The sequence below is a fragment of the Parasteatoda tepidariorum genome, chromosome X2, assembly GCF_043381705.1.
Source record: "Parasteatoda tepidariorum isolate YZ-2023 chromosome X2, CAS_Ptep_4.0, whole genome shotgun sequence".
Taxonomy (NCBI): domain Eukaryota; kingdom Metazoa; phylum Arthropoda; class Arachnida; order Araneae; family Theridiidae; genus Parasteatoda; species Parasteatoda tepidariorum.
In genome coordinates, this window is record NC_092215.1 from 8,547,499 (window position 1) to 8,563,726 (window position 16,228).

At 25.9% G+C, this 16,228-nt stretch overlaps 1 protein-coding gene across 2 annotated transcripts in view; it reads right to left on the reverse strand.

Moving 5' to 3' along the window:
- Positions 1–199: 199 nt before the first annotated feature.
- Positions 200–16,228, reverse strand: part of LOC107452360 (rho GTPase-activating protein 12) — a 43,303-nt gene continuing 27,274 nt past the window's right edge. For both annotated transcript variants that reach the window (XM_016068831.3, XM_071188237.1), the window contains 8 exons: positions 15,973–16,071; positions 15,532–15,616; positions 13,056–13,202; positions 11,796–11,897; positions 7,883–7,960; positions 6,507–6,635; positions 3,684–3,789; positions 200–924 (listed from right to left, as the gene is read on the reverse strand). In XM_016068831.3, the coding sequence (XP_015924317.1) occupies positions 750–924; positions 3,684–3,789; positions 6,507–6,635; positions 7,883–7,960; positions 11,796–11,897; positions 13,056–13,202; positions 15,532–15,616; positions 15,973–16,071 (921 nt within the window). In that variant the 3' untranslated portion in view covers positions 200–749. The remainder of the gene's footprint in view (positions 925–3,683; positions 3,790–6,506; positions 6,636–7,882; positions 7,961–11,795; positions 11,898–13,055; positions 13,203–15,531; positions 15,617–15,972; positions 16,072–16,228) is intronic.

Below are 16,228 nucleotides of genomic sequence, written 5' to 3' on the forward strand. Positions count from 1 at the left end.
AAAAACATTTCCAAATCACACATTAAAATTAATACTTTCAAGCAAGTTAACTGTAATTTAATCAACAGAAATCAAAGAAACCTGATTGTCACAATAACAATTTATACATAGGTGTTTTTTTTGTACAAACATGTATCACATATAAAAATCATTTTCTCAAAATATATTCTATATTACAGTACGGCTACAAATTTTAGAGTTTAATTCAAAAATAATTTGTAAAAAAACTTTTTTGTGAATTCAACTCTAAAAATACAAAATTTTTTATTTAATTACAAAGACAATAATGGCCAATAATAAAAGAACTGTAAATTTTAAAAGTAAAACAGTTCATAAACAATAACTGATGTGTGATTATTTCCTATTATATAGTATAATTGTTAAAGGCAGCAATATGGGCACAGTTGAAACTTGTATTTAACTACATTAATGATTATTTATTCAAATATATAAAACTTAACAACTAGTTAAAACATTTATGCTTAAAAGTCTAATTTCTAGCAATATCTTCAATTTATACAAAAAATATATTATATGTACATTTTACATATTTGTTATATTATTGATATAGAGGTATACTTTTTACATTATTTGAATAGACCATATTATTTACATAGATAACTATCTTTTTAAATGTGTGTTTTATTGAATACATATAAGGCCCATAGAAAAACTAAAATTTCATTGAACAATAAAATTTTGTAAACACAAAATTTTGTTTTTACCCTTAGTCCATAGCTAATAACTGGTTAAAAATCAAATATTTTATCAAATTCTAAAAGAAGAAATTCTACAATTCTATTTTGATGCATCATATCCAAAGCAATATTTGATGAAACATATTCTGGCCACATTAAAGTTGGTCCAAACACAATGGCTAAATTTTGCACCTGCATACGATTCTGTTTGTGGTATTCTGTAACCCTGAAATTAGAAGAATTCGAATAAGTTATTTAATTAATGGCATTTGAAATCACTTGAAATAAAACTACAATAATATATCTAACAATTAAACTACTAGCTATCAACCAATTGGTGATCATTGTCCCAGATGTAACAGTTCTCCCCTATTTTGAGGGTGAAATTTTTTAGTATACTTTACACCTGCAGAAATCAAGACAAAAATATCTCAATTTCAATTGTTATGAAGGCAAACTTAAACCCCCAAATTTTGTTTCTTTTCCTAATAATTTTATCCCTCCCATAGTGACAAGTGACAAACTCTTTCCAAATCAATCACATCATCAGAAAGTCATTTCTATTTATAGATCAGTATCACAATTCAGTACCACTTGAACTTGGGGATCTAGTAATTACCTTTTCCATAAGAGTCCAGGTCTAAAAAATCAGGATTTATTCCATGGAAAATATTGTTTCGTTACTCGATGTCAAATAGATAAATATAACAGGCGAGAAAAATGTTTTGTTCGTAATAATTAATTGTAATACTAATGTATTATATGAAGTTATAACGAAGATTGGGATAATAAATCAAGGGTAACAAAAACTGAGCAACTAAAGTGGATTAAAAAAAATCTGTAATATATTTTTTTTATTTCTCTTTTATCTTCTGTTCACTGATATGCACGTGGAATGCATTTCCCCCACCACCTCGTAAATAAAAGAGAAAACGAAATCAGCATTCCACTCCTGTTTCATTGATGGCAGCTAAGCAGGAAAAAAAAAATTTCCAGACACACAGAAGAAAATAAAACATTTGTCCTTTCCCTACTCCCTCTCAATCTAAAGATCTTTAAGGTCACGTAAGAAATAATGAAGTTTTCTCTTGACAAATGGGAAGAAAATACCCCCGCAACCACATTTTTCCTCTACTCATTTTCAAGGTTGAGACAAATTTCTCTTTTTTCTTCAATCGTTCTAGTTCAAAATGGTGGGAAAGCCGAGCAAAATTTCCCCCAGTTTTCTGGATACCGGCCAACATATGTAACATTACTTCCTTTATGTAATTATTATGCATTTAATATATGTAATATTATTTCACAATATAGCTTAATCAAATCAGTATAATTAATAATAATCTTGATGTTTTGGTCAAGCATACATTTATTAATAACTATTTTTACTTTAACACAATATTATACTGAATAACTTTTTTAAATAGTAACTATTAATTCTTGATAAAAAAAAATTACCTACTATGTTTCACATTTACATTTTTTTACCCTTCTTGAATTTTTGTTGAGAAAGCTCATGAATTCAGTATTGCCGAGTTGGCATGTCTGCTATTCACTCTACTTTACAATATTTCAAAACCATAGAAAATATGCAATAATTTTTTAAAACAGAATAAAACAAATGGAATTTTAGGGTTCATTTTAATAAAAATTTCACAAAACCACACAATAATTTAATAAGTATATTTGAACAAATTACTTAACACTATGTTTTTATAAAATTTGTAAGTATATATTTTTTTATTTTTATTAATTATACTAGCCGCCTGAGGCGGCCAGCTGTCCGCCACGCTAAAGATTTTCACAAATAAAGTTTTTTAAAACATAGCAGGAAATCTGAAGATTAGTGGACAATTAAAGTGTTCCTGTCCTGCAATTTTGTCTTAAATTCCTATTTTATATATTATATAGCTACAATGCTTAAGAAAAAAAAACTAAAATGCTAAATACATGAAAAGAACACGAAAACGAATTAATTTTTTATGGTATCAATTTCTATTTCTATATAATTTTTTATTGTATCAATTTCTATATCTATATCGCTACAAAAATTATCGTCTTCGCTTAAGAAAAAAAAAATAGAGCGTGTAAAGAAGAAGAAAAACTTATTATAACAATTATGAACAGCGACAAATATATCAAAGCGAAGCGTTCTATTTACGTATCGAATATGTTGCCACATCTTTAATACAAAAGTTAAACTTTTCTCCACTTTGATAAATGTAAACTAATGCGAACCTTACAATTAAATTATTAATTCCTTCGTATATTATTGGTTTAAGTTGTCGAAAATTAATATTTCAATTGTAAGGTTCGCATTAGCATACATTTATAAGAGTGGAGAAAAGTATATGCATTTTTTAATAGTTTTTTGAATATGGCTCTTTGAAGACGAAAAAGCATAGATTTTCTTACAAAATGACTGATAACTAAAAAACTAATCCAAATTTTTGAAAAAGAAAAAAAATACTTCTTCATTATGTCAAAACACAATTATGTGCCGAGTTTCGTGCCTGGGCGAGGCTTCTGGGGCGATATATTGTGATTACAGACACACACACACAGCCGCTTTTATTATTATGTATAGATTAGTTAGAACTTATCAGCATCCAAATAAAACATTTTTAATGGCTCAAATTACTAAAAAAAGAGCATTTAAAAAGAAACATGATTCTTAAAATATTAATTATACAGGTTTAAATTTTTGAGAAATACATACCATTCCATACATAAACATTTCTGCTCATTTGACAAAGTAAAAAAATTTTTTTCAAGAAATCCTAGCAGTAAATGTAATTGTCTAAAAACGATATTTTGTTCATAATAAAAAAAACTATAATAAAATGCAAAACAAAAATTTTATTTAAAATTTAAACCTCATAATGAACTACTCTACCATTAATATTAATTGACTGTTTCAAACTCTTCCATTTTTATTGAAAATAAGATTGAATATCATAAAAACATTTAGAATTAAGCAACATATACCTCAATAAATGCTTTAATAGCATCTTCAAAGTTTCATAATTTGGTTCTGGCATTTTTTGAACAAGTTTACAAAGAGCATCCAATTTACTACTTGAATCAGGTAAAGCTGAAAAAATTTAAATTGCAAAAGTTAGCAAAACAAATCACTGATAAAATTTTTAAAACCAAATATCATAGATGCTAACAATAATTTAAATCTTTTGATACCTTGTATCTTTTGGCACCTTTGCAACTAAGTGCCATTCTTAATGGTTCAAAAGAATGAACTCTAATATGAAAATTAATATGTGCACATGATATTTTGAGCTATAAAAACAGACACAAAAACATACTATATCTGAATGGATTTTCTACTATTAAAATTTGGATGTCACCACAATATGGAAAATATACTAGTTTCAATAGTTTAGTCAGGAGAAGCATAAAATATTTGAGGCCCTTATTGTTAGTTTAACTTTTTACATATAGTGCCATATCTCGAGAAATTTATAAACAAATCCAAACAATTAAAAAATTTCTTTATCCAAAGATAATTCCTTCAAAACATATTTTCATTTGTAAGGTATACAAACTTTTAAGCCATATATACAAAAGCCATATTAAGCCTTAGATAGTTTAAAATTGCTATTTTAAACTTTAGAATTTTATAGGACATAATACACAATTTGGACAAAAGCGACCCAATAGTTTATAAGTAGTTTTCAGAATATCAAAATAGCCACATTTTCAAAGTTTCATTTTTCAAGAACTACTTGACCAATTTTGTTCAAATTTTGTAATTTAAAAAAAAAAAAATAGTGTAAGAAATAGTCAAAATAACAAATAATCATTAAAATAGAATTTTTACAAGGAATTATCATTGGATAAACAAATTTCTTAATTTTGTGCAACAATATTTTGATTCATTTATAAAATTCCCAAGTATTTATTAACTTTCCATGTGAAATTAATATTAAGAGCCCAAGTTTTGACTGCTATCCAAACCAATAGTCTATAATCAATATTAATAGTTCTGATCAACTATTGAGATCATATTTTCCAAATTGCAGCAGCTCTCCCCTCATTTTGATGGTCAAAAGTTCAAATCCATAAGAAAATTATATATATTCAGAGAAATTTAATTAAAACAAAAGTGTTTTAGAGTGATATCTATTATTTTGCACAATGAACTATAATTACTAATATTGCATGAATAGCTAATTAGTAGAAGTTAAACAGTAGAAATCTGCTTTTAATTATAAAAATTATCATATACTTTTTAATCAAAGCAAAGTATTAGGTTCATGTAACTGTGTAATCCTCCTGTGGCAAATATTAAATAAAATGAAAGAATCTAATAACATATATAGTAATTTTTAGATAATATCATTAATTTATTATTTTAAACACTGGTAATTTTAATATACCATATTTACAATCATACAATAATAAAAAATTGATATTGACATTGATTAGCAACCTGTGTAATTTTAGAAATTAAGAACTCTAGTCTCAGATAATAATTTTATAACATTATTTATATAGTGTGTACTTTATAAAATAAAATTAAGAGGTAAATTCAGACAATTCATTCAGAGGTTAATTCATCACAGCTTTTGCTTAGTGAATATAGATATTTTTTAATTTATGGACAATATAAAAAAATACTCACACTAAAAATCACATACAATACAAATAAAAGCCCAATTTTTGAACATTTGTTTTCAGAAATGTCTATTTTCTAAACACTTTATAACAATTATTAAAGAAATTATATTTCTATAAAAAAAAATTCATTTATTTCTTAATACTTATGATTTGTTGCAAAATCTTAAGTATAAGAAGAAAAAAAAGTTATTTCTTCTATGTAGGAAAGCTAAATCTTCCTATTGCTTTAATGAGCAGACTTGAAGAGTTGTTTAAATAACAAGAGCAGTTATAAAGAAAAAATAAATAAACTTAAGAGAGAAGAATAAATACTAAATATTAATGAAACTGAATATTAATAATGTTTGAAAGAAACTTTCACAGTAAAGTTTCATTTATGGTCTTTTCATTGATGTTTGTTTTTTCAAATTGTTAAAGAATAACTTTAAATATTATTTCAACATTTTATTTTTCCATATTAATTATTTCATTAATTTGTATAATATTATTTTCTTTTATATATTTTTTTATATAATTATAAAATTAATAAAAATGAATGAGACACTCTAAGATAAATTTTTTGGGTGACTGGACATTATATATTAGATGACCTATTTTGGTCAAACCTGTTTCAGGGTTGAGAACCACTGTTCTACATAACACAGTGTTATTTTTACATTCTAATGGATGCAAATATAACACTGTGTATGTAATGGTGCTTTTTCAAACTGTTTAAGAATGACTTTAAATATTATTTGAACATTTTGATTTTCCATATTAATTATTTCATTAATTTGTATAATATTATTCTGTTATTTTATATTTTTTTAATATAACTCTTTCATATAATTATAAAATTAACAAAAATGAATGAGACACTCTAAGATAGATTTTTTTTGGAGACTGAATATTATATATCAGATGACATATTTTGGTCAAACCTGTTATCAGGGTTAAGAACCACTGTTCTACATCATACACAGTTTTATTTTCACATTCTAATGAATGTAAAAATGACAGTCCAATGAAGCAGTCTACTGCAATATAGCCTTTTTATAAAACTATTCGTAAAAAAATTATAATAATTTAAAAAAAAGTTATTTCAAGACCATTTATCAAATAAAATTATTTATAAAAAATTACATAAAAACAGAAATGTCCTGAAATTTTTTTAATTAAAAACTAATTTAAACATACCAATGGCATTCAAAAACTTGTCAAACATGCAAAATGGAAAAAGTGGTTCCTTCATCTCTCTAAAGAACATTTTCAAAGCTCCCGTTAAAACATGAACATCATCTTCCTCATGGAGACAAGAATAATCATCTACATTTAAAATTAACAAAATTTTAGAAAAAAAAAACATAACCATCTACTTCAAAATATATGCAAAAATGAATAAACCTATCAAGGCAACAAGAGTAATACTGTGTTTAACCATTTAAGCATGTTCAGTTGTAACAAAAACTACTTTCTCTCCATGTAAAACAAGAAGATAAAGTGAAGCAAAGGAAAATTCTATTTAATTTTAATGAAAATTATAATATTAAGAGAGTTATATGTAATTTTTATGCACTATGAACACCTTAGAAAAAGACATTTTCTTAAATTCAAACTTAGAAAGCTCTAAAGGGCTAAATCAATTATTTTAGTTTCCTTTCTTTTTTTAACTAATGTATCAAACAGTAGAATTTATAAGAGTCATAGTAGTAAAAATAATTTTAAAAAAATATTTTAAAATAGATATTAATTATTTTATGTATAAATATAGGAAACCATAATATTACACATTAAAACGTTATACAAGTTCTAAAATATTTAGAAATTTACAAACTAAATTCTCTCTTTACATATTTTCTGAAAAATGATTAATTTTCCTGACTTTTTCAGGCATTCTAGATTGTCAGACATCCTGTTCTTATTGTGAAGAGTATTTAAGCAGATTTCACATCTTGAGCTCAAACAGTTAAAGATACGATCTTTAACTATAATTTTAATGCAAATCACAGGGAAGAAAAGCATATGAGATATGATTTTTTGCTATTGAACGTTAAACTTAAAAATTTCCTGAACATAAGACATACATTTTTTATATTTCACATAAACACTGTGTGAGCATTTGAGGTAAGCACAAGAAACAACTCAAATTAATATTTAAAAGTAAAATAAAAAATTGGGAGTATTTTTAGTGCTTAAAAAAGTTTTAGAGGAAGTTTGATTTTGACATGTGAAATATTCATCAAAACACATAATGACAGTAAATATAAAACAACAAAAATAAGCTTAAATGCATCTATTTGAATAGAAGTTAAAAATCAGAACTTATAAAATTTTCAGAAAAATTTCAGCAAGTTTAGTAACTAACAAATAAAGGTTTTGTCTCAAAATTCCAATAAGGTAGAAAATTTTGAAATTTCATAGGCATAACATTTTCAATAAGAGTTAATGTAAGATCAGCCTTAAACATCAAATACACATATTCACTATTTTTAAAATTATAAATGGGAGTCAATTTACAAATCACATTGATTTTTTATACCAGACTACTTGGTTAATACTTTTGATTAATTTACCTTGATTAACATGGATTCTTATTTTCTGTACTTGAGAGAGGTTACCACTTGCTCTGTACAGCCCATCAGCTGTTAATTCTAAGAAATTAAAGGAAAAATGTTATGACTTTACAGTAAAAATTCAATTGGCTAGAATCAAGAGGACCAAATTCAACACAGATAAATAAGTGAATTGCAATAAATAGGCATTTCAAAAGGGAATAACACCAAAAACCTTCTTTTTAAGTTTTGATATAAATAATGATAGCAACACTGTTGGCATTTTTATTCCATCATGAAATGAACTGCAGTAGCAACTATCTAGAAAGAAGGTATCTAACCTGAAGCTATTAATCATGCATTTGCAACGCAAATATCACCATGTCACTTATCTAAAACAGTAACTCACTAGGATTTTATAGAATGGCCACAACAGTTAAAAGCTGAATACAATAATTTTTAAGATGGAGATAAGAGAAGGGGTAGTAGGTAAAATGATGATGCAACAAATCAAAAAATAAAGATAAAAGAGATTCTTAAATAGTTGAATATTGGGAAGTACTGGAAAAGTCTCCAATTAAATTGTTAAAATTTTTTATACAGCACAAAGTACCATATCTAGATGTCAATTTACCAGGAGGTTCCATTTTATGGACACTTTTTAGCAATCACAATAAACAAAACTTAGGAAAAAAAATTGTTTTCTTTTTCTTCATGCTTGCTATAAGCTAAAAAAAATTACGCAAGAATGAGAATCCTCTTCTTTTCCATCTTTTTATGATTTTGAATAAACTTTTGATTTTTATTTGACTTTTACCGAATTTTCGCTATAATGTGTTAAAAATATTTGGTTATAGCAGAAACGAAAACTGGAGTTCTGTGATTATGTTATTTTTTTCTCTCTTGTCTCATGTTAAAAGATTACTATCACCAAGAATTATTCCCTCAGTTTCAGAATGCGCATGTGCTTTGAAAAATTTGTGAATTTGAGATGAAATAGTCATGACTATACAGTGATTATATAAAACCATGATTCAAAACTTGCGGATCATAATATTATATCATAAAAGAAATCAAATTTTTAAAACTAAGTGGAAATCCCAAACTGTTGAAAATGCAACCAAAAAAAAATGCAGAAAATAAAATAATCAAAAAACGAGTGCATTAAAAAGGATTCTTGAAATAAGTGATTCAAAATTTTCCATATGAAATAATGTAGGAATAAAAAATTTCAATATTGTGAATATTCATAGCAACAAGGAAAATGCAACTGATGTAACTGATCGAAACTGCAATGATTGATGATGGAACCATGTAGTGTGATGGGAGAATTGTGTGTAAAAAAGTGATTTTTCAAATGAGTGTTTGAAATCACCCGTATTCAACACTTGTAGTGTAAATAAAGTAGCATTAAAAAACATTTAAAATCATGAATATGCATGGCAATAACTGATGAAAATGTGATTGTAAATCCATGGGGATTACAGGCGAATCCTCAATAACTGAATGAGTGAAAGAGGTGATTCTTTAAATGCTGCAATTCCAAATTTGCCCAACGAAATAATATCGTATCAAAATAATTTCGAAAATGCATGGCAATAACTGATAAAAATGTGATTGTAAATCTATGGGGGATTACAGGTGAATCCTCAATAACTGAATGAGTGAAAGAAGTAATTCTTTAAATGCTGCAATTCGAAATTCGCCTAACAAAATAATATTGTATTAAATCATTAAAATTTTAAAAACCGTGTGAAAATATGTTACAATAATTACTGAAAAAATTATTGACAGAACCATGCGAATTAACTGTGAAATTGTCGCTAATCAAGTGGGTTGATAAATGATTGACTCCATATGCATTTTAGAATTTGCAGTGAGTTATAATGGCTTATTTAATTATCAAGTTTTAAAACACAATATTTAAATCTGTAACAATAGCTGCAAAAATAGCATCTGGCAAAAATCATGTGAATCTATAATGGAATCTTCCCTAATCATCTCTGTCAAAATAAAAAATGAACTCAATTGTGTGATTCAAAATTTGCAATACACTAAAGTCATAATAAATCATTGAGATTTAAAAAACTGCATAGAAATATACAATAATAACTGCTGAAAATGCTATTGTCAATTGTAGAGATCAATAGAGAATGTAGAATTTATAAAAATATTAATGAAAATTGCCTTTGCTTATTACAATGCATTATGCAAAATATTGCTAGAACATTTGAGTAAATATTCGCAAATTGAAATATAACAATAAAATGTTAATTTTGCCAGTAAGAGTTAAAAAAAATCTTGTTTTTAATTTCTTCTTGCTGCTTTTTTAATAGATAAACACTTATGCAGTCTCAATAACTACAAATGAATTGTTGAAAAGATGATAGCAGTTAAAGAAAAACAAACTTTGGGAAGAAGAATAAACTATGGATATTATTTATTAAGCTGAATATTAATAGTGTTTGAAAAGAACAGCAGCACACAAGATTTGTTTACTTTAAATTACAGATGTTTTTATTAAGAAATTAACTCAATTCTGCTCTTTATATTATTATTTTTTTTAGTTTCATAAAATTTACATTTGGAAAATTTTGAGGCTCCCTTTTTAATGTTATTTTTATCTGTTTTTTCTGCACTGCCAATTGTTCACATCCTAAATTAAGAAAAGAAAAGCGTATCTTTATCATAACAGAGAAATTTTTAATAATCGTCAGCTCACTTTTATTATTTATGTTTTTTACATACATATTTTAAAATACCAAACACTCTTCAGTTTTTAAATGTTATTTAGCCTATTAAAAAACGTTGTTTAATGAAATTGATGTTAATTATCATCCATTTGTCACTTTTTTATTGAATAAGGCTGATTTGATGTTTACCTTAAAGGCCTATTATCCAGAAAAATCTATTTTCTGGATTTGCTAAGTCCCAATGATTCCAGATATGGTACTGGTACATTGCAGTAACAAATCCAGGTCAAACAGTAAAGAACAATGTTGAATGATTTCAAAGCAAAATTCAAATCAATGATTAGAGCTCTATTCTAATAATGGTGAATAACATTCCATCAATGCTGAATAACGTTCTAATTCTTCATACAATGTGAAAAAATGCTGCATAAAATTCCAATTCTCTATTCTAACAATATTCCATTTCACAGTGTTATTTTATACATATCTTTTATGTTCCGTAAGCCGAATTTTACAAACATATTTGGTTCGGTAGCTTGCATTCAATAAGAATTTATCAATAATTTGAATGACTAAGAGACATATGGAATGAGTTATTGATACTTAGTTTATATGTACAAATACAACAAAGCAGCATCTATGAGATGGAATTATTTAAAAAACAATATGCATCTTTTTTATGAACGTAGCTTTGAGCTATACCAGATATCTAGCATTCACAAAGCTATAACACAGATCAAAAAATCCAGTTGCTCAGAACTAAGCTACCACTCAATCAACTTTCAATTATATCCTTAAATGTGCAAAAATCATAATTTAAAAAGAATTTTAACATTAGGAAAGATATAACCAGGGTTTGTTAACTATAATAAAGTCACATTTATGTCAACAGAGTTTGAATAGAAGTTTTCTTATCATGTAATTTAATAGCATATCTTTGCATTTTTATAAAAGTTAAAAGAAAACACAAAAATAACTTTCAGCACATAATCTAAGAATATTTATCAACTACATAAAAATATAATTCATACTACATAATTCTTTTAAATTTAGATGGATCATCAAACAATAATTCTTTAATAATTGGTAACTTTTGATAATATTTGCTTGAATATTTGCATCGATGAATATTAAGCAGAAAATTTAGTTAAATATCAATGTATAAATTAGAAGTAAAATTATAACCCAGCTCAAAAGTGAAATTAAATAAATGTATGAATCACACACAAACCAGCATTTACCTTTCTTTTCAATAACTTCAATGCATTTCATAACAAACCTAGGCACTTTCCCATTTTCTCTCACACATAAATTTTCCAAGTGACAGCCAAATACAGGTTCATCTGCAAAAATGTAAGAGATTTTTTAAAAAACAATTTCTATATTCAGAGTCAAATTAGAACCGGCCTAATCAAAATTTTACAGATAAAATGCTTTGTTTTTTGGGTGAGAAAAAGGAGACCTAAACACAATGCAAAAGTCATAGAAATTAGTCAGTGATATACAATATAGGATTTCAAAAATAATATATATTTTATGTTAACAAACTATCCACGGTAAATAAGACCAAGTACAATTTCAAAGCTATGAGGGTCAATTTTCCCAAGATTGATCAGATGGAGTTTCTGCACAAACATATACTTAGTTTTAGTGTTATTTACTATAATCCAATCCCATGAGGTTTGAATCGAATTCGATAAGGTTGAAGGTTAAGGTTGATAAGGCTCTTTGTTCTAGCTTATATTAAACATATAGACAACAGATTAAGAATAATCTTACTAATGTAGATGACTGAATTATTTATGCAGTTCTGTTATACACATAACCTATTTAATTAATCACTTGTCTACTGGCTTATCTCATTTTAAAAAGCCAAACTTTATTAAATTTTTACATAAAATTAAATATTTAATAACAATGTAAAAATTTTCAAAACAAAAAAGTTGGAAAAAGAAAAACATTTCTTTTTTCAAATGATTTAAAATTATCAGATTTCAAATGACTTTTCAAACCTTTATTTTTAAATTCAGCCTCTGCATTGCAATGTCAACCATTGCATGCCCATTATTTTGTGTAACATTAGGCATAAAGTAAAAAAAAAATACCATTAGGAGGAGGAAAGGGAAGAATGATACTGAAATCTCTGAGTGTAGCTTTAAAAAACCAAAATGTTTAATATTCAAGGAAAAAAAAGCACTAACGCTAATTATACCACTCCTGTCAAATTTAATGTTCTACATCAATAATGGACAGCACATCATTGTAAAATTACAGTATGCATTTCCCACTTTATGAATTTTTAAAAATGATATCTTTGTGAAAATGATTAGCATAACTTGTATGCATATTCTAATAGAAACTAAGAGTAAAATTCAATTTTTTTTTACTTATTAATTTTTTCCTCTTTCTAATTCAGATTTTTTCCATAACAAATAATATTTAACACAATGAAAAACACAATAAAATATTGAGAATTCTGGTGGAATTCAAGAAACTCTTACCTAACAAAATTCCCTTTTCTCTTAAGCTCTCAAGTGTGGGTCGCCTTACAAAGAACTGTTTCAGCTTATTTCTAATTTTTCGTTTCTTTTCAGCTGGGATAGAAATATCATTTTCTGCATCTGCACTATTTTTTCCATAATTGTAATCTAATAAAAATCAAAGTTTTTAATGAGAAAAAACATTAACACAATTACAAATAGTAGGAAAAAAAATTTATAAACTAAAAAAACACAAACATTTTATGTGTTCAGAGAATATGTTTTTTATGTTCTTATACTTCTGGTTGAGAGCACTCAAGCATAAAAAAATTAGCTACAAAATTAAACAATTTTTTTTCCAGTTTATGGCATATTTTCTTAAAATAAAGAAGTAACTCTTTACAACTAGTAAACTGTATGAAACAAGGAAGATATGAACAAGTATTTTTTTTTGTTTCGAATATATTTTTGTATTTTCCTCAAAGAATAAATGCTTATGAAAATATGTGTTTACAAAGTCATTCAAAAAGATTACAGCTACAAAGATAAGAAATATTCAAAGAGAGAATTTTTGTTTAGGTACAAAAAATTTATGAGTTCTAAAGACAGAATTGTTAAAACAAAAATTAACTCATATAAAACCTTATTTAGACCAATTGCATTGTAGACAAAAGTACTGACCATTAAAATTTGAAAAAGTTGCTGATTTTTTATAAGACATAAGCATTCCCAAATTAGTGGTCTTAACGATCACTATTAAATTGTTCATCTTGTTGTAGAATTTACCTTTATTGAAGGTTTTCTTTAAATTTTGCACAAAAAAAACTGTTTATATTATATTTAACTACATGAAATACTGGACCTTTTACATTCTGAATCTTAATGTTATTACCAAACAAATACAGAAAGTGCAAATAAGTTGGCATTCTGGTATTATCACTCTACTTCGTAGAAAACAATTATATTCCAAATAGTTTTTTTGTCTAATTATCACAACCTTAAAAATGGATGTGCACAGTTAAATAAAAAAATTAAGATTTAAATTAACCAGAAAAAATAGAGATTTGAAATGATCAATCCTGTTTGATTCTATTAGACAAATTGTAAAATTCAGAATAAATTGTCATAATCATTGCATCATTCAGTTAAAATTTCTATATCATCCTTATGGTATTTGTATATTAATTTTTAGAAAACTACTCACTGGAATTTGCATAACATCCACAAGGATAAGATAAATAATCAATATCACTTGATTAAAATATTATCAATTTTAAGGCTTTAAAAAATGTCTTTCTTCGATGTGATGTGAGTCGATAAACTGTTTAGAGTAAAATAAAAAGTCCTTTAATTATTAATTTTTTTAAAATTTAGAACAAGAAACTTCTTGCAGAAATGTATGGGTAAGAATACTAAAGTCATTGAATTAGATTCATCACCTGAATAATCCTTACTCACATTACAACTAATTCTTTCTACTGTTTGTCCTTTTTTAAATTTATGAAAATAAAAGAACATCAAACTATGATAAATTTCAACCAATTAATTCCTTAATAAATTTATTAATTCTTCAAAAAGGTTATAATTTTATTGGAATCTAATAGAAACATAATAAATACACAATTTTGAAATAATAACAAAAAAGATACAGTGGCATTGCAAAAATGAAATATTGGATTTCACACTTACATATCAGTCTTATCATTTTGTAATTAAAATTCTCCACCTAATTGCAAATGCCAGGCTGCCAACTTAATATGCTTTTTGGGAAATTTTTTTCCACTGGTAGATTTCAAGTTATTTTCCACATCACTACACGTAAATGATTTAAAAGTTCATATGAAACACCACTTTGTTCTAGCTCTTTTGTGGTAAGGCTTTTAAAATGCTGGCTAAATCACCTAAGATTCTGAAAGCTTAAGATTTTAATTGTCTACACTCTGTAAGATATTTAAAAGTGTAGTAGTTGGCAGCCATACAAATGTAAGGGAGGTCAAACTAGAAAATACATAAAGCTTTGAAATATCAGCAGATTTTTCAGTAATTTTAATTTTATTGTAATTAAAAAAACTACTAAATTAAGAACTTACATTAAAAATATATATAAAAAAATAAGTTGAAACGTAGGATTAAAATTTAGGTTAAGTTTGTTTCATAAATTTAAATTTATTATCCATAATTTATTTTCAAAAGTTTTGCAAATAAATGGTTAAATAAAAAATTTGATACCCATTGTTCTCTATGTATGAAAATGATGTTATAAATCATATATTAATACATTCTGAGCTGAACTACATTTGGAATACTTAAGTTCAAGCTGCTAAAAAAGATAAAGACAACCAAGGCAATAAGTAATGCATCATGCCAAATTAATAGTTTTGCAAATGAAGAATAAACTTAATGGGAAGAATGAAATAGTAAAAAGAGAGAAAAGAAATAAAATTCCTCTTATCACACGGGTAAGTTTTGTTACTAGGAATTATGAAGTATTTCATACGTTTGGTAGACTTCGATCGTGATAGCTTAGCATTTTTCAGAGCATTGTCATCCCGATTATGAGAAGCTTGTTCAATGCTGGAAGGCTGAAAATACAAAAGCATATAAATAAAACATTATTTGCTTTTAATTGTCTGTGTATATTTATTTTATAAAACATATTCTATATAACTTAAGAAATGTTCAAAGAGCAAAAATGCCATGAAATTTTTCAATAAAACTATGATTTCAAAAATATGCAAAATAAGTAATAATAGTCTCATAAAACTAAGTTATTTCACAATGACTTTATGGGGAAATATTTTGATTCTTAAACAGTTCTTGCTGTGAAAACTCATTTTAAAGCTGAGCTAGATACTTTAAAATACATTTAATTACATAAAAAAATTTTTAAAAAAACTTAAATTAGAAAATTTTCAGAAAATATTTGAACTGAACTTACCAACATCATTATAGCAGCTTGAATAGTGTCGAACCACTCTTTAGTAGTTTGAGCATTATCATCTTGCAATAAAAGTTGATGTCCCAAAACAGTGCTAATCTATAAGAAAGAGTATATCACATAGATTGATTTTAAGAAACCAAATAGTTAAAAGCCTTAAAAAAAGGCAATGAAAATAATTTGTTATGAGCCAGAAAGCTTTAAAACTGTAATTGATATAATGATAGATAAATTAATAATTTGAATTGAAAAATTT